We start from the raw sequence: 27,537 nt of genomic DNA, 5'->3' as shown, positions 1-27,537 counted from the left end.
CTAAACAAGAATACAGTCAAAGCAATGCAATACATGACAATTCAAATGCTGGGGAAAACTGGGAAAAGCCTACATGATTAAAAATGCTTTACCAGAGGAGGAGTAAAAAGTTATGTATCAAATGTATAGAGCACACCTAAATTCATATTAGCATTTTTGAATATAGGAGTGGACGGATAGTATAAGATAATATTTGGGACCTATCCATGCATTTTCTGAAAGTGAGAATAGTCACCCTGGAACCATTCCACAATAAAACAATTGTTGTAATCCTTGTAAGTGGAGTGTGAGACATGGTTATTCCAAGTAGTGTTATTATTTATTAATGGAGTAATACATTTACTACAGGGCCCCTAATATGGTGAGATTGTCACTTTCTTGCCTAAAGGTTCAGCAGGCCGAGGTGGACACTCTAACAGAGTGCACATCAATAGTCGGATCATGTCTCTGGTGTATGGCAGGCAGATATGAAGCAAGAAGTGATGAGAGACAGGCTAAGATGTAAGAATGTACAGATGTCTATTGGTACAAGTGTTTTTGAATGTAATTTGATGTTGGACAGAAAACCATTATCAAGTCAAAATTGCAAGTGGTGATTTGTAAGTTGCTGTGGAAAAGTATTCACCGCTTAAATGTAAAAAAGTTATTCATTCAAGAAGGAGCTTAGTTAAAGGCAACGCCTGGACCCTAAGTTACTAAGCTGTTCAATATGAAAACCAACAGGTAGTATGATTCCTCAGGGTTCTTTTTCTGCAGATCAAGGTTCTTAATCTGTGGGTTGCTGATCGATTTTTCAGAAAGTTACAAGAATGCATTTCAGACATGGCATGTTTGAATTGCTAATACATGCTCACTTTCTACAGTGTGTAATTGTTATCTCAAAGTGAAACTGAAATGCATGCCCTTCTTAAGAGGATGTGGGTAGTCCCTCAGACTTTGTGCATGTTGAAATTAGCTAATGTAGGGGGTGGAAAAAAATTAAGTATCCTAGCTTAAGTCTAAAGGCAAGTCCGTACCAAGAGCAAATGGGGGACTTCATAGACTTGCCCTGCCAGTATGCAGTAATCTCTTCAAAGAGAAGAGTACACATCATTTTGTTGGGCACTGTGAAAAATTACGTGTTCTCAAGCGGTTTTCTGAGCTCTGAGAATTCATTCCAGCAGATCATTCTAACAAAACCCCTGGTGTAAGTGCAGGAACTGCAGCAGCAATCAACAACTTAAAGCAGAACTCTTGCCACATCAGTCTAACTTTTGTAATTTTAATATGTACCAAGGTAGGAAAGTTTAACATACATTTCAAGGAACAGCTGTCCACTAGCTCTTGCTTGAGGTTAGTTAAGTTCTCAACCATTCTTGCACTTTCTAGGGTATAGCAGCTGTTGATTTAATCTGCATTCCAGTTTGGTGTGTGGTTCAATCAAGATTTTCTGGTTTCTGCAGGTTGTTTAAAGTTTATCAGCTGACCAGTGAAGGGAGGCCGGTGCTGCAGGATCTGTTTGAAGTCAATGTTTGCTGTTGGTGGATTGCTGTAAGAGTTTCATAAGGCAAGCAAACTATTGATGTAAGGTGCCCTATGAGGAGCTGGTCTGAAGCAGCCCCTTTTGCTTTTTGATTTTAATGTACTGCCATTTTTTATTCCCAAGCTGGACAGATCTGCAAACTAAAAAGGTTTTTGTGCCGTCTTCATTCTGTGTTTAGCTGTTCTTTTTCCAGGCCAAGGTGCCCTTGGAAATGTATAATGGCTATTTTATTTGGGAAACCTGAGAAGCTTTGGTGTTTTTTTAAAAACCTAAAAATAGTTTGGTATGAAACCACAGGGTTGTAAATTTGTCCTTGTGAGTATTGTAAATTGACCTTTTTTTTTTTTTTTTTTTTTTTTTTTTTTTTGGAAAGGTTCTATATGCTGGTTGTTTTTTTTTTTTTTCTTTCCTCCAGGTAAGGAAGACCCAAGATTTGAGTTAACACAGTGAAACTAGTCATGGCACTGGAGAGTGGTGATGTGTTAAATGTTGATTAGCACTTGAGTCCATTGCAGGGCGCACTTCCTGATGAACCCCATACTTTCATAGATCAGTACAAAATAAAAATAATTGATGACCTAAGTAAGCTAACAAAATAAGGTACTAGGAACCTTGACACTCCCCTAACTTTCCGATTTACTTGTGCTGAAAATGCATGTGCCTACCTCTGCCTGATGCAGGTGTTCCATTTAATTGTAGAAAAGAACAGCAGCTAAAGTTCATGGTTTCTTTAAAAAAAAAAAAAAAATTACCTTGTAGCTTGGGCACCTACAGTACTTAAAGTGTTAACCCAATGATTAAGTGTGCAATCTGCCAATGCATTTGTAATTCAGTGTTTTAGTTCTTCTGTGCCAATTATATTTGATACAGTGAACACTTTACGTTAAAAGTCCAAGAAAGTTGTCTCCGTTTTACATGAAGAGCCAGTCTGTGGGATTTGAGACTGTGGAATGTCTCCCAAAGCTTTTATTTTATTTAGGTTAATATTTACATAATCATGAAGTGATTTATAGGAATTTCTGCCTGGGACTGAGGTGTCTTCCTTATAAAGTATAGTCCAAGCCTAAAGCACTTTTTTTTTTTTTTTTCCTCTATTACAGTTTAGGACCTGTGCATGTGTCTTATGATGTGCTAGGATCTTGTCCAGAGAAAGCTCTTGCTTTGTGACCGTGGATTGTAAAATAGGCTTTCGCTTCTTGTAACCATGGCATGCAAAACTTGTATTAAAAATGGATGATTCCTAATTTGTGATGATATAAACAGTAAATATTATTACCACAATGTAACAAAAAAAAAATATATATACACAGCGCACCTGAATCATTACCAATGCGGAGCCAATACAGTTAAATTACCTTGTGCGGGAACATACTCTCAGCAATGCTCGTCCCATAGATGATATGCTGGCAGTCTAAGAGACTAACCAGTAGTTTTCATATGCTTCAGTCAAGCCATATTTTGAGAAAAAAAATTGTGTAGCTTAGTTGGACCAAAGGTTGCACAGATCTAGGCAGTGAAGCATTGTGTGATTTAAATACTAGCGCCTTGGCCACTGTTGTGAGTTTCATTCCCACTACTGTAACACTTAACCTGCCTGCACATCAACTGAAATAGGTAACTGTAAAACAGTTATGACAAAATAATCTTGTAAACTGCCTTGGATAAAGGCTGTTTGTCAAATATACAATATTAATAGCTTTATAGGGTCATTCCTGTCACATGTAAAGAGTACCATGAAATTCTTACTTGGATGTGTTGATCAACATGCAGTACATTGCCACTTTCCAGTGCCATGGTTAATTAGTAGGACTATTTTAACTTAAACGTCTTCCTTAACTGAAAAGTCTCAGAACATATTTGTCATAACAGATAGTGAAAAGCGTTATAAAACAGACAAACGGGAAGGACACAATCTAATAGGTATGAAAAGGCATTATTTAAGAACCTGAATCCAACAAAAGTGCTAATTGGAATGATAGGACCTGGTTTTAAAATCAGATGTTTAGATCATCCATTGATGCATATTGTGTTCAATTATCCGTTCATCCATTGCCAAATCCAGTTCAGGGTTGCAGAAGTGTTCAGTCACATTCGTCTTAAGTTCATGCCCTTTATGATATACAGATGTTGTTCTCAGTCACACCTTTTTAAGGTCTGTCTGTTCAGGTTAGTACATATAGGGTTGCCACATGTTTGTGTTTTGTTCTAACCCTATTTAGCAGTTTTTTTTTTTGTTTTTTTTTTTTGTTTGTTTGAAGGGTCGGGTTAAGTCATTAAAAATCCCTGGTTATTTTAGAAGATGTCTTAAGATTAATAACAAGACAAAGTAACAAATTTAAGGGATAAGAACAAAATGAAGTTAACCTTTCCATGCCATGTAGAAAGGCTTTAAAGGGCAAAGAAGTTGTAATATTTCTGATCAACCACAACAGAAGATTGAGAGCTAGATCTAGAAATAAACCATGGAGTGCAATCAGACTAAAAATAGGAGAAAAAAAGGTATTGGGAGTTTTATGCACCTGAAGATTCCATGCAAGGGTGAAGTGTATAAAACAGTGGTAAGAATATTATTGTATAGACTTGGGCCATTAAAATGTATGAAAGGAACCTGGATGCTATGTAATGGCAATATGCAAGTTAAAAATGGTGCATTCGGGCTCAGTAGGTGGGGCAGTTGGAGGGGGTAGGTGTTTACAGTTATATAGCTGTCCTGGGGTGTTGAAGAGGAGATTAAGTGATCAAGCATTCACGTGCAAATGCCATCAGTTCAGCTGGTTTTGTTCATTAGTGCTCTGGGAATTGTAATTAAGTGGGAGCGGCAAGACAAGAAGGAAAGAAAGATGCAAGGTTAAATTGAGAGGAAGAACTGAAAGAAGTTCGTCAGGATTGTGGCAGAGTGGGTGCTGTAGAAAGGAGGCTTGGTAGTCAGGGGAAGACTCCCCATATGAAGCAGTGGTGCTTCCATGGGTAGGGTCGCTCCTGCTGAAAGCTGCAGAGGATCCGGAGCAACCATCTGTTCAGAGTCTCATGGATTCTGAGGGATGGCAGTGGGAGAAGGGAGCAGGGCTCACATTTACATTTACATTTACATCATTTAGCAGACGCTCTTATCCAGAGCAACTTACAACAGTGTTTGTTAGTTTTTTTTTTTTCGCATACCCCTTGGGGTCAGAGCGCAGGGTCAGCCATTGTACAGCGCCCCCTGGAGCAATTACAGGTTAAGGGCCTTGCTCAAGGGCCCAGCAGAGTAGGATCTCTTTTGGCAGTGACGGGGATTCGAACCGGCAACCTTCGGGATACCAGCGCAGATCCTTAGCCTCAGAGCCACCACTCCGCCCACAGGGTCCTCATGGATGGCAACAAATGGCCTTGGGGACACAAACCAAGTAAAGGTTGACCATGCTTGCCAGCAAGTGTCTCCTGCTGCTGAGGAGGCCTTAAAGTGTGAGCTGAGAAGTCGTTGTTTTACAAGGAGGCACAGAAGCTCAAATTTGTTTTTAATGGAAGATCTGGACTGTATTTTAATTCTTGATTTTTAGCCTGCTTGAGGAATATTTATAGCTATTTTTGACCTCCACAAACACTGTTTTTATTAAAGATTATTTGTTTATTGAAACTGTAGTTCACTTTGTTTTGAACAATGAATTGGTTTGAGAATGAAGCACTTTTAACACCTACCTCCTACTGCTATTTGTTCTCATTTGCCCTGGTCCATCTCGATCAATGATTATCAAAGTCCCAGTTTCAAAGATGATGCCAACTGTGGGCAGCCCAGGCATCATCTGCTAGAGAAATGAGGATGTTGAAATGGGTGCGTGGAGTAACTAAACTTGTTAAGATCAGGAATGAGAGAATTTGAGGTACAATTAAAGCTGGGGAGATCTCAAAGAAAATACAGCAAAGAAGTTTAAAGGGGTATGGGCATTACATGAGATGAAAGGTAAACAATGTGGGCAGAAGAATCATGGATGTGGAGGGGTCAGGACAAAGGAGAAGAGGGTGGCCAAAGAAAACGTAGATGACTATATGATGAAGGATCTAGAGGAGAAAGAGATTATCAGTTGAAGTGTACATCAGGCATAATGGAGGAGGCTAGTCAAATATAGCGACCACCACGTGAAAGTGGGAAAAGCTATGGCAGCAGATTCAAGCAGTTTCTTGAGTGTTCAAACAACCAGAAATCAATTTATAATAGCTGCTCCTTCCCCTGTCATTTGCACCATAGTCTGCCATAGACAGTTACAGTACTTTCTGAATTTGGTTAATGATTGCTGCTTCAAATTAAATCTCTTCTTCTGTGATTAGTTGACAATTTCTTCTCACTGGAAAGCCCCTCAATTGTACATGCATCAAATCAAATTTTGGACTTGTTTTGTCATTTTAGTATTAGTGATTATGTTACTCAGATTGAAATTTGGTTTGTTTCCCAGGGCTCAACCTAGTTTGTGTTCATATGAGTAAATGATTTATGGTTTAATTATTTTTGTAAATTGCTTTATATCTAGAATATTACAGAAGTGTTCTGAGCTTATACTCCATGTAGAGCACTATACAAAAAAAATGAATTTTAACAGACTGGAGACTTCATTTTTTTTTGTCTGCCAAATTTGCTTCTGTTTTTGTATCCAAATTATGACCTTTATGCCAAAAAAGCTTGATGTTTAATTAGATTTTTGTTATTTTTAATACACAGTTGCTTGTTTGTTTCCATCACCACAATGGTTTGGGATTACGCCTGCTGTGAGGCTCATATGTGCTTTAAGAGGCTGTTGCCGTATGTCGGCTGTCCACTTTTATGAGGACTTGATTCAGCATGTATTGCATACCAAACAGTGAAATGCTTCAGGTGTCTTAGGGTGAACTTAGGACTCTGCAGAAAGGTCTCTGTAAATTACAGTTCGTAAACTTGTTCAACTTCTGCTGAACTTGTAATTGTTTCTTAGAAGAGCATTTTATTAAGTCCTGGTGCTATCCACTAACACGCCTTTCTAATAAAGGGGTTAAATTATGAGGAAAGATTAAAAGAGCTGAGCCTATACAGTTTAAGAAAAGAAGATTAAGAGGTGACATGATTTAAGTGTTTAAAATTATGTAGGGAATTAGTACAGTGGATCGAGACTGTTATTTTAAAATGAGTTAATCAAAAACACGTGTAAACTTGTTAAGGGTAAATTTCACACAAACATTAGGAAGTTTTTCTTTACACAAAGAACGATAGACAGTTGTAATATAGACAGTTGTAATAAGCTACCAAGTAGTGTGGTAGACAGTAAGACGTTGGGGACTTTCAAAACTCGACTTGATGCATTTTTTTGGAAGAAATAAGTGGATAGGACTGGCGAGCTTTGTTGGGCAGAGTGTTCTAAAGCACTCCAAGTTTTATGTATCTTGAAACAAACTCTTGTGACAGTCTGCGCTAGCACCTACTTTTATTGCACTGTTAGTCAACCTCTGTATTTTCAGTTCTGTGTTTTTGTTTTATGACTGGAGACCACACCTTTTAGGCTTTAATTAGTTTTTAATTATTCCCATACACTTCAGAATAGGTCATCCACCTGAAGCTAATCATGTTTTGGCCCAGCCAGTACTTTGATGGGTTGCTACTGGAAGAGGTGTTGGTCTCTCTCTCTCTCTCTACACTACCTAATAGCTAATGTGTGGTGAGCGTACTGGTAGAAAATCGCTGCTGTTGCATAATCATAGTGAATTCTACACAACACTGATGGTTGACGTAGTTCCCCAATCACTATGTAAAAAGTGCTTTGATTAGTGAGAAAAATGCTATATACTGAAAATGTAAAGAATTATTATAACCTTTTGTAAAGCTCCAGATATTGGGATTTGCTGTGAAAGGGCCATATGTAATATGCATTGAGGGACTCTTCAGAGCACTTTTAGGTGAAACAAAAGATTGCTGATCACATGTTGAATACCTGAAATTCTAACAATCAAATATGGGATTTCCAACATTGTGCCTGGTCTTTTGTAAAGTAAGTAAGTGCTTGCACTAATGCGCTGTACACACCAAACAAAATGACTAATCTAAGGAATGTTGTGCTTTTTCTTCTATAAAGATTCTCTGTCAGTTCTTAGAACTGTAGTCTTAACTTACAGCAAGACTCTAAAAAGTGATGAGGGATGTTGAAAGTTTGACGTGTTTGGTGCAGAATCAAAACAAGCAAAAGTCTAGCATTACTAGGTGAAAGATCATCTGGGTCTGTTAATAAAATTTAATGGACAGAGCAAGCAGCAGTCACCTTTCTTCTTTCATATATATTTTTTAAATATAATTAACTTTGAAGGCATTCCATGCGAGTATTCTTTTTCATTATCAAGATAGACAGTTCTACAACTACCCCTGAAGTTTTAAGGCTCACACTCCACCTCTCAACTCTGTACTGCAAGCCGTTTGTCAAACCTCTATCAACCTGGAAAAGTCATGAGAAGACTGCAGGTATTTCAAAATACAGTAGAAAGCCTCTTGAAAGAAACACCATTATAGAAACTGAAAGTGCTGCTTTATGTAGAGAAAGTAATTTGCTTGACTTGTCAAAATATCAGAATTTTAAGATTTAGAACCCACAACTTTTTATAATCTGGTTTGACAGAATAAGAACACTGTCAAGCCTCATCCAATGTAACATTGTTTTTATTACCAGCAGGAGTTTGATTCTAAGTAAGAATTTGATAGAAATGTAAAACCAGCAGACGCTGTGGCCTTCTAGTAATGGAGTTTAAAAGCTCTGGTTTAGATCACCTTCGGCTTTTTTTTATGTATTTATTTATTTTTTTGTATGTTAGTGTAGCTTATATGTTTGCTGAAGGGAATTCTATAAACTAGATACGTTTTGATTTTTTCTTACTTTCTTTTCATTTCAGGCTTTGTTTGGTTTTATTTCAAGCAGGAAGGAAGTTAGTCAATTTGTTCTCCTCAAAGACAGCTTTTAAAGGACAAACCAGTTTGTGAGAAAGTATTACATTTCTGACTAACAGTTTCACTGCCCTGTCATTGTCATGTGTTGACTGTGCTTATCTGCTGCTCATACTGACGTCTGAGGCAAACAGAAACTCTTATGCAATTGCAAAATTTTTTTTTTTTTAAATGGCTGGTTATAGTTGCTTTCTTGCTAGTAACAGTGGGAGGGAGGCAGACTGCTAGCAGTGGCTGGGTGTAAGAAAATGACGGCACTTCTTAAAAGTGCCTTCCTTTTCTTTCTGGCTGCAAAGAGGTCGATTTGCTGTTAGTGCTGATATGGCTACATTTGGTCACATCTGTTACTTCAGCTGCTTTTCATTTACCTGCTACTCTGACTGTTAATATTTAGGTGTCCCTAATTATTATTATTATTATTATTATTTTTAATCCTATAAAAGGTTTGTTTTACCGTTTGTTACATTCTAGTATTCAGAATACTGCTTAAAATGTTAAAATTAAGAGTGTAGAATTGTTTCTTTTAATGGACAAGGCTACATGATCTGTGTGTGTTTCAGTCTGGTAAGGGTTTAGTTGGATTTAGAACTATACAAAAAACAAATGATTTCAAAATGAAGTTGGCATCATGTTTAATAAAAGGAAATTTTGGAAACTCTGGAGTCAGAACAAATGTAGTGTAATGGGGAAACTCCTTTGCTCATTCTTTATTTGTAACTTTTTCTATCAACACCAAATGAACATATATTCCACCTCTACAGTTGTCAATTTCATTACATGGGTTCCAATCATATGTGCACATTTTTACTTAAAAGATCAGACCTGTGTCTCAGAATTACAAATATGAATTTCCCTAAAAGTGCAAGAATTTGTCCAACTCAAGAATTTATGAAGTGTCCTATACCTACTCCCAGCCAGGAATGAGAGTTCAAATATGAGAATGAATGACATCACATCTTCATGACACCCCAAGCCACAAACTGGAAGTTGTTATGATGTTTTAGAATTTTCGAATACTAATACTAAGGTTGCACCTCCAATATGATGATGATATTCAAAGTAACAATAGAAGAAGGAAAACCCGGTAAGATAATGCTCTAAGCAGAACGTAGTTGTTGCCACTTTGCAACAACATAAATAGTAGTATTATAACAAGCACCAAGATGGAAAGACCAAAGCACACACTCTGAATGAGAGCAAAGTCTGAAATTGGGCACATTGAACAATGAATGCTCCAGGGATTGTTCCTATTTTGCATCCTATGCTTATTGGAATAGGCTTCAGCTTCCCCACAGTTCTGCTCAGCATGAAGCGGGTTTTGAAAATGGATGGATAGATGATCCACAGCTGTACTTTCAAATTAATCGCCTTCCCACTATTATGACCATAGGAAACTCATTGTAAAGTAACAGTTACTGATATTAGCCACAGCTATTCTTGTTCAGTTTCTGAAGTCACTTTTATTTTTACTATTTCTCAATCACCTTTCATGTGCCATGCTATGTCTCGTTCTCCATGAGTCTCCCTCATCTTCTGTGAGGCTCTATTTATCCAGTGCCCCAGGAGTACTGTATCTGCCTGCCTTCTTGAACCTTCCCAGGCCAGTAAAATGTAATTGGAATGTTCCAGGGATTTGTGGACTGACAGTTCGGTATACCTGTGTGACGTTTTGCTGTTACTTACCCATCCAGACATCTCTTTATCATTTTGGGTAATATGCTGGTACCGTGATATTGCTTGCAATTCATACTCGTCCACACTTGGGGCAATGATTTTTATGTACACAGCAAATTGAATGAATACATCTTGCTTTAACATTACCTTACTTAGAGTGTTGGTGAAATGTATAAATCTGTCTATTACCTCACGCATTGTGAGGGCATTTAAAATTTGGTGCAAAATTGAAGATATGATTAGTTATGATGATCCCAAATCCTCGCTATTGCAAAGCTGCATTTTACAGTCTTATTTTGGCCTGATAGTGCATGGCTTCTCCACATATACGGAGAGATCTTGAAACGTACAAGATTGGTTACAAATATTATTCCATCTCTGCCAAATCAATAGCTCTTTTCAAGTTTATTGTTGTCCAGTGTTTCTAAAACCTTCATCCTTTCCCTGAATATGTGAGCCGATCTCTGCCTGAATGCCATCTTCTTGTCACTGTTAGCAAGTTAGGACAGCTTCTGAGCTCTCCTAAATCCCAATGAAGTTAGGAGTAGCTTCCTAAATTAAGAAAATTTTGATAAAATGCTGTAACTCTGAGGAATAGGACCACATTTTGGGCCAGTTAAGACTGTGTTCCTACTCTGAGACTCTTGATAATATGGGCACTGGACTTACTTGACTAGCCTAGTCTGAATTATAAACATTTTACCACTGAGCACCCTGGCCACAAACTGCTCTTGTCTTGAATGCTTACTAGCTGATTCAAAAACAGTTCCTTGTCCCAAGCTGAATAGTTAAATCTGGTTGACTTTCCCACTTAATGCACCTCCACTCATATGAATGCTTACTATTAATGTTTTATTTCACTGCCCTGTTGATTTGCATTGCATTAATCTCTATTTTTATATGCGTCGGTTGTTCTCTGTAATTTGGGTGTGGCTGAGCAAGTAAGCATTCCAATGTGCCATGGCCAATGAAACCTCTTGAATCTGTACTGCCTCTTCAAAGTGGGTTACAATTAGGGCTGGGTATTATAAGCTGAACAACAGAAATAAGTAAGTGGACCAGGAAATGGAAAACCAGCAAGCACAAAACAAGAACAAGGAAGTTAAATCACATGAATGTTAAAGTCTAATATGTTAACCTAAACTTCAAGCCCAAGAAACAAAGATTCCTGACTGTTTTTTATGATCCTTTCCTTAAATATCTATTATCACAAAATGCAGTTTTTACTAAAGAATCTAGAAACTTAGATGATACAGACAGCACATTGTCGTCTTTAAATTGTCTCCAGGGCATGGTGTCACACTTCAGCAATCACATATCGTCAATGCCATGCCATTGCTAAAGCTAAATAGTCATGGCTGCTAGTATGAGAATCAAAATGGGGACGATCACAACCAAAAACACAAAATGGCAGTATGGACATGTCCTGAGCAAAATGAAAAATAATTAAAACTCTTATTTGGATTATTTATAAACATATTTAATACATTGAATAATATTCCCATAAGTTAAAATGTTAAAAATAACACTGATTTTAGGGTTAGTAGATCATACACCATTTTCATAATAAGAACTTGGTGGTAAATGAGAGGTCAGTCTTTATTTGGATGTAGTCTTTTGCCAACAAATTATTCAGCAGAAGCGAGTCGGTAAATAAGCACCTTGTGCCCTGTCCTAATCAGTTTGAGAATTTTCAGTGTGTAATGGAATTTATTTATCTCTTTTTTTTAAAAACTGTGGTAAAATTCCAGATTATATACACATACATCTACGGATTGCCACCAGGTTGCCCATGTGGTGTCTGTCTAAAAGACAGTAAAGTCAGGTTGTGACTTATGGCAACTTGTTCTGTTTGTTGTGTAATTCCACTTTTGCTTTTTCTCACTTTTGAAAAGTGTACTATGTGCTTTGGTATAGTGTTTACTGTCATCTCAATGAAGTGCAAGCTATTTTGACAAGCAAATTACTCTTGACAATGACCGTGTTTCTGTCATTTCTTTAGCATTAGGCATTTGTCTGTTTTTAATGCTCATTTATATGGTTGATCTTATTTTGTTATGACCTCCTGGTTATTTCATATTACTTTTTTCCAAGTTTATTATCCAACTAAACAACCAAAAGTAACACTAAGTAGTGAAAGTCTTGTCAATCAATTGTTTTTCGGTTAACGAATGATGCTTTTTATCCATCCATCCATTTTCCAACCCGCTGAATCCAAACACAGGGTCACGGGGGTCTGCTCGAGCCAATCCCAGCCAACACAGGGCACAAGGCAGGAACCAATCCTGGGCAGGGTGCCAACCCACCGCAGGACACAAACACACCCACACACCAAGCACACACCAGGGCCAATTTAGAATCGCCAATCCACCTAACCTGCATGTCTTTGGACTGTGGGAGGAAACCGGAGCACCCGGAGGAAACCCACGCAGACACGGGGAGAACATGCAAACTCCACGCAGGGAGGACCCGGGAAGCGAACCCAGGTCCCCAGGTCTCCCAACTGCGAGGCAGCAGCGCTACCCACTGCGCCACCATGCCGCCCATGATGCTTTTTATTTTTTTTTTTTTTATTTTTTTTTTTAGACATCCTTGAGGGTGGGGTTAATGCAGTAGTATCGTATACGATATAATAGAGGTGGACTTGCAGAATAGTTTTCAGAAACCCCTGGAAAAGTAGCTCATGTGTTATGTGCATTTCTTGTAAAGTTGCTTGTTAACCCTTAAGAGTCATTGATTTGAGGAAGATTACCCCTGCACTTTTGTAATTTCAGCAATCCCAGTATTTAGGTACTTAGATTCCACATAGTATTTTTATATCACATAGTTAAATGTATAATATTTCTGTAGGAGCAGCACAATGATTGACACTTCATAGAACTCTGGTCATGTGTGCAGTGACTGTACGTTCTGTCTTCCTGAGGAAATTGTCATGTCATTTTTGTTCACTCAAGAAAGATCTTGAAACAACATTAGCAGGAGTGTGTGACCTTTTTTTGCCGATTTTTATTTATTTATTTATTTATTTATTTATTTATTTATTTATTTTCTCTAATTCTCTCTCATTGTAGTTATGGCTCCTGCTTTCCAGCAGGATGTTGATTTTTTTTTTTTTTTTTTTTTTTGAGTGTTGATTTAAATCTAATAAAGCAAGTGTGCGGACATTATCACATCTACAGTCAATTTCACCACAGCTGAGTTATTTTTAATTCGGCTCGTTTTACATGAGGTGGTCCGTTTTGGAGTAACATCCTTGGCTTTGTGTCTCTCCTTTCCTGCATGCTTCAAAAGAATTTTTTTTTTTTTTTTTTAATGTAAACATGCTTTGTTTTCAGCACAACAGTTAAGTGGTTCCCTAATGGGCTTGACTGCATGTGCCTTTAGTTTCCATGGCTTCTGTATGCTGGTCTGGATTTGCATGTCATTGATTTCAATAGATTTGTTATTGGACTGTTGGCTGTCTTTACAAATGGAAATTATATGAATTAGGCAAGTTAATATTCAGAATGTTCTGAGGCCTTCCTAACGTCTCATCTACCCTTGCACTATGGGCAGTACTCATTAACATATCAGTAATATTCGCTTTCCTAAAATCTGAATTTTGCACCCTTAGAATTTGATTGCTTCTTTATCTCACTTCTGGAGCTGCTTCTGAGGGATTGTATTGTTGTGTGGTGTGTGGTTGTTTGTTTTTTTTTGTTTTTTTTTTCCCCCCCCTTCCAAATTGGTGTTCAGATTTAAGCTGTGTTCTGAAACCCTAGCAGTTGTGCAAATGGATGGAGTACTGTTCATTTATATATTTTTCTGTAATAGTGTGTCACTATAACATTCTTTGACAGGCCTCGTACAGGGGTGCGCAAAAGCAAGTTTATAGTTGTTTGTATGGAAAAATACATGCAGGTTATGATCATTACAATAGCTTTATTAACCCAAAAGAATGTCTCAATTGGCACAGTGCACTTAGGTACAATCTCAAAAGTGCTCAAATTGACGGCCTTCATTATTTATACATTCTTGTAGTCTGCTTGCAACTGTAAACCTGCTTTTACCCACCCCTGTATATTAAGTTTATTTTATTGTGCACTGTGTTAAATAATGTTTACTATAGTCCATGGGGCCCAGTATGGCTTACTGGATTCTGTTTTTTGTTTTCATATTTGGGTTAACCCACCCAGTTCTGGCTTGTTGGCTGATGGAAACCATCCCTTAATATCGGGTATAAGATACAAACCACCCCTGCCCTGAGTGTGACTCCATTGCAAAGCACACTTGCTTATGCTACTACATTCTCTTACACAGGTACAAGTAAGACTTGATTTGATGAGTAGTCCTTTTTAAATTTCATCCAAAATGCACTCTAAACATATCACGCTTTTTTAAAAAGATCTGTGATATCCTCCTCGTGTATGTCCAAACCTGGGGCACACTGGCATCGGCAAATCTTAAACAAAATGCAGATGTAAATGTTGCATTTCTGACTTTTTGCTTCAGAACAAGTTTTGTCAGATGCAGTTAAGTTGATGTCATTTATGTAATATCCTCTGGTTGCTGCATGAAATCAAAACAGGTTATTAGGAGGTACAAATTGCTGTGTCTGGTTTTTAGCTTAAAACTGCTAACGAAGACTGCTGCAGATTTTGTTGAGACACATAGACGCCGCAGATTCAGCATGTTTGTAGAGTAACTCTTGCTTCCCCTAAGGGTAGTTAAATTCCATCCTCCGAAAAGGAGCTCCACCTGAAAGAAAAATACTCGGGCACTCGGTCATGTACTGTTGTGACCTGGGTGTGGACACCATTCCATATTCTAACATTGTTACAGCCTACTGAGACTCTCTGTGCTAACAACAATGCAATCGAGATTGCTGGTCTTCAATCCCCATTCATAGCGAACTATGTAGAACTATAGCGAACTATGTAGAACTATATAGGGTTCATAAACTCATTTGCGATCTGACCCATCACAACAATGTCTGAAACCAAATTGGAGAGTTTTTGTAATTTTCCTTTTTGTTCTACTTTGAAGCAAAAACCTCCTTATCGCAGTGTTTTGTGCTAATCAAGGTAGCCCTTTTGCATTCTTCTGTACATTGTAAGCATCTCAGAATTGGGGCTGCCCCATCCTGTTGTAAGTGGAACAGCTGGGGAGATGGAGAAACAAGGATGGCTTTCTATGTATGACTGAGCAGAGAGCGGTCTGGGAGATGATTTTTGGCATATTGTTTCTGATATGCCACTCAAAGCCCAAGAGACAGAAGAGGAAAAGTGTGGGACACTGATATGTTTACAGACCATGATTATGTGCATCCTCCTTCATCAGGTATGCTTACATGTTTTAATGTAATGATTTTTTTTTAATGTATTCTTTATTGAAACTCCACTCTACCACTTGTGCTCGATTGCCAATTCTGTTAGTCACATAATTTAAACTGATATTCAATACTTGTAACAAATTCTTACAACCGCACTGAATAAATATCAAAACCTGATGATCTGTGACACCTGCATCTTACCACAATCTCCATATTCAACAGATGTGATACTAGTCATGTACAAAGAACAAAAGAAATGGAAAATTGCACTATTTATAAATTAGCTTGGCATATGATGCTAGCTAGCAAAATACTATTAACAAGAGAGCACTTACCTTCACAGATGAAAAGATTAATTTTCATGAAAATATTTCTAGTTTTTTCGTTGACGTGTTGCACTCCACTAATTGTGCAACATATGCTATGGTCAGTTTGGGAGGACTTTTGAAAGAACAGCTGAACAGTCCTAATTGTTCCATTATGTTTGCCAACCACCATTCAACAAAAAAACTGGCAGGAAGTCAACCTAGATACTTGTGAAAGTTGTCTATTAAAGGATAAAGATGAGGATAGAGCACTCATTGAATAGTCAGTCTGACTGGGTAACTGACTGAATCTGATTTGGATGTTGTAAAGTATTGTGCTTACTGGGAATGGAGTCTCACCATTGTACATTGTTTATATCGTGCTCTTGTATGCCTGTTCCTCCATATCCATTGAGCCAAGTTCTTTTCCAAGCCGCTGTTCTGTTTAAGTAGTTTTGGTCTTCTGTTTGCCTCCCCCACTTTCTTGGAGCATTCCAGCGTTTTTCTTCAGCCAAAAAGGCATGTGTCCACTACTACACTGAAGTTGGTAGGAGATGATGATGATGATGAAGTGCCTGCATTTCTATTGCCAGGTAACGTCTGCAGCAAGGCAGCTATTTAATTGGTCATAATTTCCATAAAGTGAATTTAAAGGGCACTTTTCCAAGCCTTGATGGGGTGCCAGTTCATAGCAAAGCACATAATTTACAAGAGAGACTGCTACATTTGCATGGGTCTGGCATGTTAGAGGAAACCTGAAATACACCGAGAAGAACCCACATGGTTTATTCCAGGTCCACTTGGATTAGTTGGGTTTAGACATCGATGGAACCTGAGGCTATTTTACTGCTCTGCAGCATGTGGAAGGTGCTTATTGTATAATATGTACATGGTTAAGTATAAAATAGTATCGTCTGTTTTGTTTTGACACATCAGATTTAGAAATCTGCTCTTCCATCTCAGTTTTTAATATTGGCTTCTAGCAAATCTTACAACCCTTGTAATTGTCATCTACAAGTCTATCCTGTTCTGTCTCAAAACTTGAATACCTCATTCCTGTTTCATGCTACATCCAACATCTCCTGCCAGTAATCAATGGCTTGAATTCATTATCCAATTTTTACACCTACATATAAACTCAAACACTATAAATGTGGTTCACAATCTGGAGGCCATTTCATTTAGGACACTAAGTGTTACACCACTTTTACTGGTAAAAGCAGATGGTAATTAGATCCAGTTTTTGCCAGATACTGCTAGGCTAGCATATTGGCTCCTCATTAACCTACAACTGGATTGTGAGTTGGGAAAACTGATGACCCAATGTATTGTCATAGTCTTTACACAAAGGACTCTCCCTCTCTTTCTGTCTCTGCTCTCATTGTAAGAATAGTTTTTCCTCATACAGTTTCAGTGATCATTTGTAATCATTCCAATTAATTGCCACTTTGCCAGGGCTTTAAAAAAATAACAAAAGTATTGTCTTAAATGACTGTGTCCTAAAGAACAGCTTAGTTTTCATCCACTTGCCTCCAGTGGGTTCTTCAAATGGTTAATTTCTAATTGAAGATGTTTTCTTAGAAATAAGGGGAGATTTTCACATTAATTTGGTTCCTGAGAATAAAATGCACAGAAGTTTGCTGAATTAGAAAGGCTTAACTACTGACTGTTAGTAGCTTGATGTGTTAGAGTACAAACGAGAAAATTGCATATAGTTAAAAAGAAACTCAAATTCCGGGTTTGAGTACATAGAGAGGATGGCACCAGGATGAATTTTAAAAACATATAGTATTGGATTACTTGCTAAAGAAGATAATTGCAGGGAAACATATTTTTAAAAACCTGAAAATGTACAGTGCTTTTGGTGTTCTGTAGGGGTGAGAGAATCAAAATAGTGTATATAAAAGTGTTCATCTTGATTCGGGTTTGCTTTTTTCCTGTTACATTAGTGAAATACTTCTGAATAAAGCCTGTGCCTTTTGGAGTATACAGTACATTTCTTTACAAATGTAGTGCATTGTTTTAATTGACTGGTTAGATCAGACCCAAACTAATTCTCATTTTGAGCTCTGTGTACATGTTGCTTATGCTGTGTTTAGGTAACAATGAGAGGTATAGGATCAAGGTAGCATTGTGAATCTTCAAAATGTGGTAATACGGTAATTGTCTTCAAATTATAATGTAGTAAATACCACATGCAAAGACATTCTTTTTAAATTTCCCTCAGTCTATCAGTGCTGCAAAATTGTCAGTGTGGGTTTCCAAATTCTGACTGTGATGTGATGTCCACACAAATGTAAAGAGAACTTGAGGAGCTTATACAGCATGTGTGAAGGAGTCTCTTCCAAGCTGCTGATCACGTCAAATGCTGAAATGACTAATTTACGACACCTATACAGCTTTGTAAAGTGTACTGTAGAAGAGTGAAATAACTGGGCTATTGTAGCAGTATTTGTTATGAAAGAAACGCAGCATTCCTTAGCTAGTTTAGTAGTTTTAAAGGGCTTCTTCAAAATATAAGCAGTTTTTACATTCATCTTTAAAAGCAATGTATTTACATTTTATGAGATAATCGCTTGTTTTTTGTGTTCTCTGAAGATTAAAGGAATAGCTTAAAGGTAGAACTAAAGGTATTGTGTAGATGGGGGGGATGTAAAATTGATTAAAACATAACGGGAAATAAAGGATTGTGGTGTGAGGGACCTTATCAGAACTAGGTGATGTTAAAAGTAGTGTTCCTTAGGTATTGGTGCTAATGCCACTGCCATTTTTAATATACTGTACAGCATGTAAATGATCTTGGTAGGAAATTTAACATGAAGTTTGGTTAAGTTTGAAGATGTTAGCTTGAAAGGCAGATAATCTGGATTCACTACAATCATTACAGAGATACTTTCCAGATCTGTGGCAGATGAAATATAATGTAAATAAATGTATTAGGAAGTAAAAATGTTAGATTTGAATGTACAATGAGAGACTTAGCAGTCATAGTGGACTCCTCACTATTTAACATTCAAATATTGCACAGAGGTTATTAAGAACCCTAACTGAAGGATGGTTTACATAGCATGATGTGTAGAGGGCAAATCAAAGGAGGTTCTGTTTATGCTTTATAACCCATTAGTGAGGCCTCTCCTGGAGTAGTGCATGCAGTTTTGGTCTCCGCTCTGCAAAATAGACACAAGTGCTAGAAAAAGTCCAGAGAAGACCAACTAGGCTGATTTAGAGGACTACAATGTATGAGTTTTGAGGAAAGATGGAAGGAGTTGAAGCCACTCAGTTTAAGCAAAAAAAATAAGAGGTGATATGATTTGAAGTTTTTGAAATTCTGAAAGGAATTTGTACCATCGATCTAGGTCATTAGTCTAAAATGAACACTAGGACGCCTTCAGAAACTTTCAGGAAATATTTTTGTACAAAATATTAGAAAGTTTTTCTTCTTCGGACAGCAAACCATAAACCTATGGAGTAAATACCAAGTAGTGTGGTAGAGAGTAGAACTTTAGAAAAATGTTAATGTACGAATGACAAATAATGGCGTGGTGTGTGTGTGTTTTTTTTTTTTAATTACCACATGAGGGGAAGAACAAAAAGAATCAGCCGCTCATGATGTAGTGAAGAAGGCAATGAATCTTTGGTTGCGTAGGCTTGAAAGTCAGAACACACAGGCTGATAACAGGCAGATGGCTTACAGTTGCCCTTTTTACTGTGGATGATGTTCTTTGAGATAAATATGGACTAAATGTTATTTGTAACAAGTAGTTCTTGATAGCAAAAGTTAAAAATTGTAATCATTGCTATTGTCTTGAAATATTCTACATGACTGGATCAAGGTCATCAAGCTGTAAGAGAACAAAGTCGTGCCAAAAACCAGGAAGCTGTACTGAATATACAATTGTCTTTTGTATTTGAAATAAGTTTATCACATTTGCTTATCTGTTAGTTGGACATCTTTTATGTATCAGGTTACTCTTCATAGATTCATAATCAGTGTGTGACCAATCAAAAACAGAGAGGCTGCATCTGTGTCAAGATATAATGTGGTACTTGTTCATTGTTGTGAAGATTTTTTTTTTTTCATTTTTTGTATCTACCTATGCAAATTAAGAGGAGGATTACAGGTAAAGATTGCTGATCTTTGTAAGACAAGACTCTTCTATTTCCTCCTTAGTTCTTTTCATTTTTGTGCAGCACTCTGTTTTTCGAGTACACGCGGCTTAATGTACCATAACAAGTTTAGAGGTATAATAGAAGTACCTGTCTGGAGTAAAAATCACACCTGACTTTTATTTTTTGATACATCACAGCATGCAGAGTTCAAAAAAAAAAAATACGTTGAGCATCTCAACAGAATATTAAGATCAGAGAAAATACACACACAAAAATGGAATTCTTTAACAGACAAGTAACCCCGCGATTCGCTAGCGAATCGTAAATCCTAGAATGGCAATCAGTTTCTGTTCCGTCCGATATGTGGATGGATGACATATCATGGAGGGCGGGTGCGTCTGGGGAAATGTCATTTAATCCAATAAGCATATCTGTACTAAAGCGGTTTCGTTTTGTGGAGACGTGAGTCTGTTGCCTTCGCTGACACCGACTGCTTGAACAGGTTGTGTTGTTTGGGAGCCACCTACTGACTCTGGGAAGCCGCTGCATCTGACTGTGGGGCGAGCGCCACAGCGCAATATGTGCCTCGGTGGGAAGCCGCTGCGTGAAGATATATCATGGATGGCATATGCGGTGGTGTGGGCGGTCGCGTCCGGGCGGCTGTACAACCCGGGGTGCACGCTTTACCCCAGGTGTAGTTCACAGGTTGTAGTCTCGTTTCTGTGTTTTGTTTGGTTTGAGCCGTGACTCCTTTCGCAAGCGCGTTGTCACAGCATGAACCTGTGGGGATTCCGTCCGTACTGTAATACAACCTTCGAATCCTCTTGTTTCTTTTTTTGCTCTGGGGCGGGCGGCAGTGCGCGTGCACCTCGATGTGCCCTGCGTCCATATCCGGTTTACAACCTTCGGTTAGTAAGATGGATTCTTTAGCCAAAGTTCATCAGCCTAATGTCCTGGGACCTGATGCTGCAATACCATCTGCCTGATGGTAACAAACAGAACAATTTGTAGCCGTGGTCTTTGGTTTTTCTGCTTTCCTTAGACACCACCTCATATATATCTGTATGTCCTGGAAGGGGGGAAGCTCACCTCCCAATTATTGTCCAGTAGAATGCTCAACCCTCTGCAAAGTTTTACGGCTGAGGGCAGTGCAGTTCCCATGCCAGGCAGCGATGCATACAGTTAGTGTTCTCAGTGATGCCTTGGCAGAATTTTCCATTGATACAGGGGTTCCTGCCAAACCTTTTTAGGTCTTCTGTGGTAGAAGAGATGTTGCTGTGCCGCCTTCACTTTTTTTGTATGTGCGGTCCTAAATTTATAATGTACACTGAGATACTTCAAAAATACTCACCCGTCTTCACAATGGTCCCATCTATGGTAATATTTGGCAATATATGATAATATGTCAGAAGCTTTTCTGAAAAAGGAAACTTTGATTAAAAGTATAATCTGATCCATGATTTTTTCCTAATAGCAGCATTTCATTTTGAGGTGTCTTAAAAATTTGCAAACCAATATTGTTTGCTACAACAACAAAAGAACTGATAAGTAACCCACACTGATTTTCAAGGCTTAAGGTCAAACACTTTATTCCAGTGTTGTTTGTAAATGGAAATGTGCATATATTGATTCTCTGGGTGCTAGCCCATTGCATGATACACAATCGATTTAGTCTGTTTATGGTTGGTTTGGTGAGCTTTTTATGATCATGTTAATACTGTATACTAAGCCTATACAGACAGTAGCTAGAGTGGGATTTAAACCCAGGAGCCAGGAGTCGTGCAGTAAAATTGCTAACCACCGACCCCTGATTTTTACACATTTGAAAAGTAATGTGAATCATGGTAAGTTTGATGTGAAGCCCACTATCAAGGCTACATAGTTAAGTGCCATCCTTAAATGGTACTTGTACTTGGACATCTGCACTTTTAAATAAATAAATAAAAATTGAAAGTCCTTCAGCCTCCAATCCACCACCAGCTGGATAGTTTCAGAGCTGCAATGAAATCTTTCAATAATACCTTCAGTTACTGTATACAGTTACAGTCTGCTTTACCTGAACACCCAGCCGCTGTTGCAAAGCTTTATAGGGAAAAATGAAATTTATTGTTGTGTGCTTTTATAAGTGAATCCATTGCAAAAGAAGTGCATTGTGTAACCTTAAAGTATATATTCTGTGATATATCAGGTAGAGGTTTATGGTTGAAGGAGATACTACATTTAATATAAAAAAAGAAAAAAAAAAAACTACTGAAGTACATGGGTGAGCTTGTTTTAGCAGGCTGAACTTTGTACAGTTCATTTTTATTTTATTTTTTTTTTATTCTCTGTCCCTACTTTCCCGGTTAGGTGGCTACTCTTTGAATAAAGATAGAACTTTATTTGACCCCAGGGAGAAATTTGGCCTTTTACAGAAGCTCTTTAAATAAATCAGTACATAAATAGATGATTAAACACACATCCACACACACACAACCCAGAATGACTAAAAAGGAAGAACATTTTAAAAGAAACTTCTGACAGTCACAATCACAGCAAGCCCCATTAGTGTTTCTTCACATTTATGCTGAATAATTTTTTGGCTGAAAGTCCTCGGTGCTAGTGTGTCAGTAAGATGAGGGGCAGCATGGTTCATAATGGCACTTAGTTTTGTTTTAACTCACTCCTTCGCTACTACCTCCAGGGGGGCCAGAGTGTTTTCCATAATGGAGCCTGTCCTTTCTTTTAGCTTGTTGATTTGGTGGCCCTCTCTTGAAGTGATGTTACCAGCCTAACACACCACAGTGTAAAAAATTGCACTGGCCATCACAGAGTTATAGGAGATGTGAAGGATGTCCCTTTCAACATTAAAGGAATGCAGTCTCCTAATGAAGTTGTGCCTGCTCTGCCCTTTCTTTCTCTTTGTTCCAAGACCTGTCATTATTGTCAACTCCCAAGTACTTGTAGGAATGGACCTATGCACCCACTCCCAGAATAGTGATTGGACATAGAGGATCTTTGGTGTGGCGAAAGTCTATAAGCAGTTCTTTGGTTTTGCCATTGTTAAGATGCAAAGAATTCTTTCTGCACTAAGAAACAAACTTCTCCACCATACTCCTGTACTCTGTCTCATCCCCTTATTCACCCCATAAGTGCAGAGTCCACTGAGAATTTCTGCAAGTGACATGACCTGGTGTTATATTTATAGTCAGAGGTGTATGGAGTGAGGAGAAAAGGAGACAGGACTGCTCCTTGTGTTACTCACATCCACCTCAGAGACGTAGCCCTCGAGTCTCACAAACTGGTCTGCCCGACAGTCCATTATACAGGACACCATAGGCTCATCCATCAGCATATCTCTGAGCTTACCCCTTTAAAGGGGTAGCTGGATAGTATTGAAAGCACTGGAGAAATCCTAAAATATAATTTTCACAGTGTTGCTATCTTTGTCCAGGTTAGAATAAGAGATACAATACTGTGTTCCACACTGAACATGTCAGATGGCTTGATCTCTTGTATGTGGCACATAAATATGAAACTTGATACTCATTTATTTCTTTGATTCTCCCACCTCGTTTGGGTGATAAAGTAGGATGATTGTGAATATTGTCAGGTACTCTGGTACAAGTTTTGTTGTTTTTTTATTTTTTATTGAAGCTTTTTCCGTTTCTGTAATAACATTTCTTAGGCTGGTCCAATAAATTTCTTCCCATCTAATTTTTGCCTGTTGTATTAACACATTGCCAATACTTGCATCCTCAAGGCATACTTGTCAAGCTACATTTTTATTAGTTTGTTGTGTTTGTCATCATCCCAACTAGTGTATTATTTATTCTAGAGTTTTTACTTCCTTTTTTAAGTTATCATTTCTTTTATCCTATAACGACAGGTGTGTGTTTTTTTTTTATTATTATTTATTTATTTATTTTTTTTAATTGGGTGTTCTGGTTATTGCTGCAGTTGATCAGATGGCCTTTCAATGCTGTTAATAATAATAATATTATTATTACAGCTTATTTTTGGGATTATGTCCAAACTAACTCCTGCTGTTTTATGCATCTTGGCTATAATGTAGTCGCCCAGTGCATCCATCTAACATATTAAGATTATAAATGAAAGCTACGACTGAAAATCACTGGAAAAGTCTTGTAAAGAAACATGGCCTTCAGGATGAACTCATATTATCATTTCTGTTCTCATCTTTTCAATTTCTTTTTAGCATTCACCATTGTCTTTTGAATTTTTTTTTTTTTTAATTGTGATTCTTTTTTTTTATATATATATTTTTTTAATGTGGCAAAATTCAGATTGTTTTGCCATAAAGAGTTCTGTATAAGTTTAATATTGAAATTGAATGCTGGTTTGGCTGATGCTTATTGTGGTAAATATTTTTCCCCGGAGCTCACAGTCATGATGCGACATGCCTCTTAGTTAATTAGCAGCTCTTTCCATGTCTTACAATTACCTGACAAAGCTTGTAGCTGCTGAATGACCACCCTAGGGTGTTTTAAGGATGGTGTGTGTGTGTGTGTGCGTGTGTGTTTGTGTTGGTTTTTTTTGTCCGGGTTGGGAGCCTGAGGCATTATGGGGCTACAGGGTCCAAATGATCCTACAGCTGCTGCTGAAGAAACCTATCAAAATGTTAGTGTAATGAAACCTGAACTTTCACTTAGTTGGGAAGAGAATGGCTTGATTTTGGTGACCATAAAAACATAGAATTTTTTGTTAACCCCTGGCTATATTAAGGAGAAACTTAAGTAAATGGTTTTGTGAGAAACATCAATGCATACTCTCTGAAGCCTGAGGGATACGTGGGTGTATATCGGATGTTTTCCAATGATGCTGAAATTGATCTCTGTTGCAGAGCGTGTGTGACCAGTATGAGAGACTCCTTAGGAGCGGTGTGTCACTAGTTCCTGTATTGATTTGCCTGTGTTTGTTGGATAGTGGCATTTAGCATGTTTCTCTGAGAGATGTCACATTATGTTTTGCAGTACAGTCATTTCCCAGACATGCATAGATTTTCTGCTATCTAAAATGACTTTCATGTAAATGACGATTTATCTCCATTCCCCCACCAGTCAATGATGCCTTTCTAAAACTAGTTTCTCTCTCTTGTAGGTACAAAGAATGCTGTTGCCATCATGATCAATTACCCTAAAGGGATAGAAATTGTGAAACTCCTTGCCCAAGGCATCAAGGTGTACATGATCATTGATGCTGGCAAGATGCATGGAAGCTGGATTGGCTCCTACTCTATCTTCTTTGTTTCCATTGCCTTTTTCGTGGTGACTGCTGTGACCGTGGGTTACTTCATTTACTATTCTGCTCGCCGGCTAAGAAATGCACGTGCAGTGAACCGGAGACAGGTGAGTAGCAATAGAACATGGGAGTAGAGTTTTACATTTAAAACATTCTTATATTTTAAAAGATATCCAGAGTGGAGCTCTAGTCAACCCATCCATAGTAATAAGTGCCTGACAAATTGACTAAACTATAATACTGTAGGTTCATGTCTTTCTTCTCTGACAATGGCAATGCATAGGTCATACAAACAATGTGATTATGCACAAATATCTGTGCTGTTGAACATTTTAATGCAGTCTAGAAAACGCCCCCCACCCCCTTCGAAAATGGATGCATACCACGGTTTGATATGAAATCTTAAGAGAATCAGACTCTGGAGCAAGTTGGCTGGCATTTTTTTGAGGCAATTTTATTTCCCTGCAATGCACTCGCAGATTAGACCAACGCTATTAAAGGCTACACCCATGAATGCTGACCTAGTGTCTTTGTGTCTGTGTATTACACATTTACTGTAAATATATTGTGTTCTTCAATTAGTGGGATAGAAGAGTTACAATTGTTGTTTTCCTGTACACTGAAGCAGTTTAGATTTGAGATGATCAGATTGGTCAAAAGTAGAGTCAGTTTTTTTGAATGCCTGGCGAATTCCCCACATGTTTGTGGAATAAAGTGAGAGTTCCAGACTTTGCATTGTGCTCTGCTAGAACTGCAAAAATGGCAATTCTGGCATGTCCACTTGTGGAGGATACTCTGTGTGTGAGTGTTCATGACCATGGAAAGGTAGGCTAGCTAGTGGAATAGAGATGATCTAGAAAGCTAGTACAGTTTATGCAGTGTAGAAGTGTACCTTCAAAATGGGCTCAAGCACACTGACAGTTTATTTATCAGTCAGGTCTGACTACTTAATTTCCGTTCTTTTTTTTATTTATTTATTTTGGAGCACAGCTTTATATGCCCAGTTGAGGAAAAAGGGAGCAGAGTGTGTTCAGTAGGTATGGTGGTGTGGTTACATTTTTTTTTATTATAATAAGGAATGGAACATTCACTTTAACATAGCTCCTCAGTTCTGTTTCACCTGGAAAACATGTGGAAAGCACAATAATATCCTAAAGTGCATTGTTCCTTCCTTGTGCCCAATGCCTTTTGGGACAGGCTTCAGCTTCCTCACGACTCTGCTCAGGGTAATTGGGTTAGGAAATGTATGGTTGGATAGCCAATAAAGAGATTCTGCTGTATATAAGAGACACTGTGTAATACAGTGGTGTGCAGTGACAGCTACCCAGGTGTGTATGTGAAAATTAATAACGTAGCGCATCTGGGTCTGAACCTGAGACAGACAAACTCCTCAGATGGTCGAGACATGTCTGAGGAGGACTGGATTACCTTGAGTAGCTGGCATAAATACAGATCCGCAGTCGCTGCTTTGCAGACTCAACACTTGCAGCACTTCAGACGAATCTCCCTGCATGTGTAGTCACCAGTGAGCCTCACAGGGCTGGTGGATAGTGGGCATTTTTTTACAGGTTTACCTTGGTAGTTCAGCCCCTTTGGACAGTTGAGCCAATGTATGAGATATAGTGGTGTTTGTGGTTAGTGTTGTGCCTTGGTATGTTTTTGGTTACAAAAAGTGTCACCAGAGAAAAAGTTTTGGGAAACAGTATTATAATGCATTTCCCACCATCCTATTTGCCTTTCTAATGAAAATGTCTCAAAGCGAATATTTCAATTTCAATTCTTTATTGTCATGTGTACAAGTAACATGTACAATGAAATGCTTGCTTGCGTGTGCCCCTGCAGACAGTGAACATAGACAAAAAAAAAAAACACACACAATAAATAAATGAATATAATAAGTAAATAAATAAAACCAGAATCCTAGGAATAAATAGAGACAGTGGCAGAAGTATATGTGCAGGTAGCAGTGGAGGTGACACAAGGTTACTGATTGTTCATGAGTCTGATTGCAGTTAAGTAGAAACTGTTCCTGAACCTGGAGGTGCGTGTCCGAATGGACTTTAGTCGCTTCATTTAGGATTGATCCAGATTTCCATCATTACTCATTTTTGAAAGCCAAACTAGCCTCTGTGAAAGAACATTTGCTTATGGAGCCTGAATGTGATATACATGGGTGGTTGGTATCACTCCAACACTATAGCATCTATTTATCAAGTTGAGCGCATTTTTGTGATCCCTTTGCTGTGTGACTCGAATTGTGAAGTGGATAAAGACCAGTACCATAACCCTGCAAACCCCTCCAGTTTTCCCCTTTTAGAATAGAAATTCATTTTGTTAGAAGAATAGTTTGTCTCAGTGATAGCTAGTGAAGAGCTGTTTATTGAGAGGGCTTAGTGGTCAGCGTTTGTTGCTGTTTTCTCTGTCTTTCCAGTGAGGAGGGAGT

The 27,537-nt window shown here is 38.1% G+C and overlaps 1 protein-coding gene across 2 annotated transcripts in view; it reads left to right on the top strand.

Moving 5' to 3' along the window:
* Window positions 1–27,537, top strand: part of LOC114662293 (E3 ubiquitin-protein ligase RNF128) — an 80,396-nt gene that overhangs the window by 38,518 nt on the left and 14,341 nt on the right. For both annotated transcript variants that reach the window (XM_028815683.2, XM_028815682.2), the window contains exon 2: window positions 24,954–25,201. In XM_028815683.2, coding sequence (XP_028671516.1) covers window positions 24,954–25,201 — 248 coding nt within the window. The remainder of the gene's footprint in view (window positions 1–24,953; window positions 25,202–27,537) is intronic.

This window comes from Erpetoichthys calabaricus, chromosome 12 (genome assembly GCF_900747795.2).
Source record: "Erpetoichthys calabaricus chromosome 12, fErpCal1.3, whole genome shotgun sequence".
Classification (NCBI taxonomy): domain Eukaryota; kingdom Metazoa; phylum Chordata; class Cladistia; order Polypteriformes; family Polypteridae; genus Erpetoichthys; species Erpetoichthys calabaricus.
Note: the sequence above shows the minus strand (reverse complement) of the source record. Positions and strands in the feature narration are given on the sequence as shown.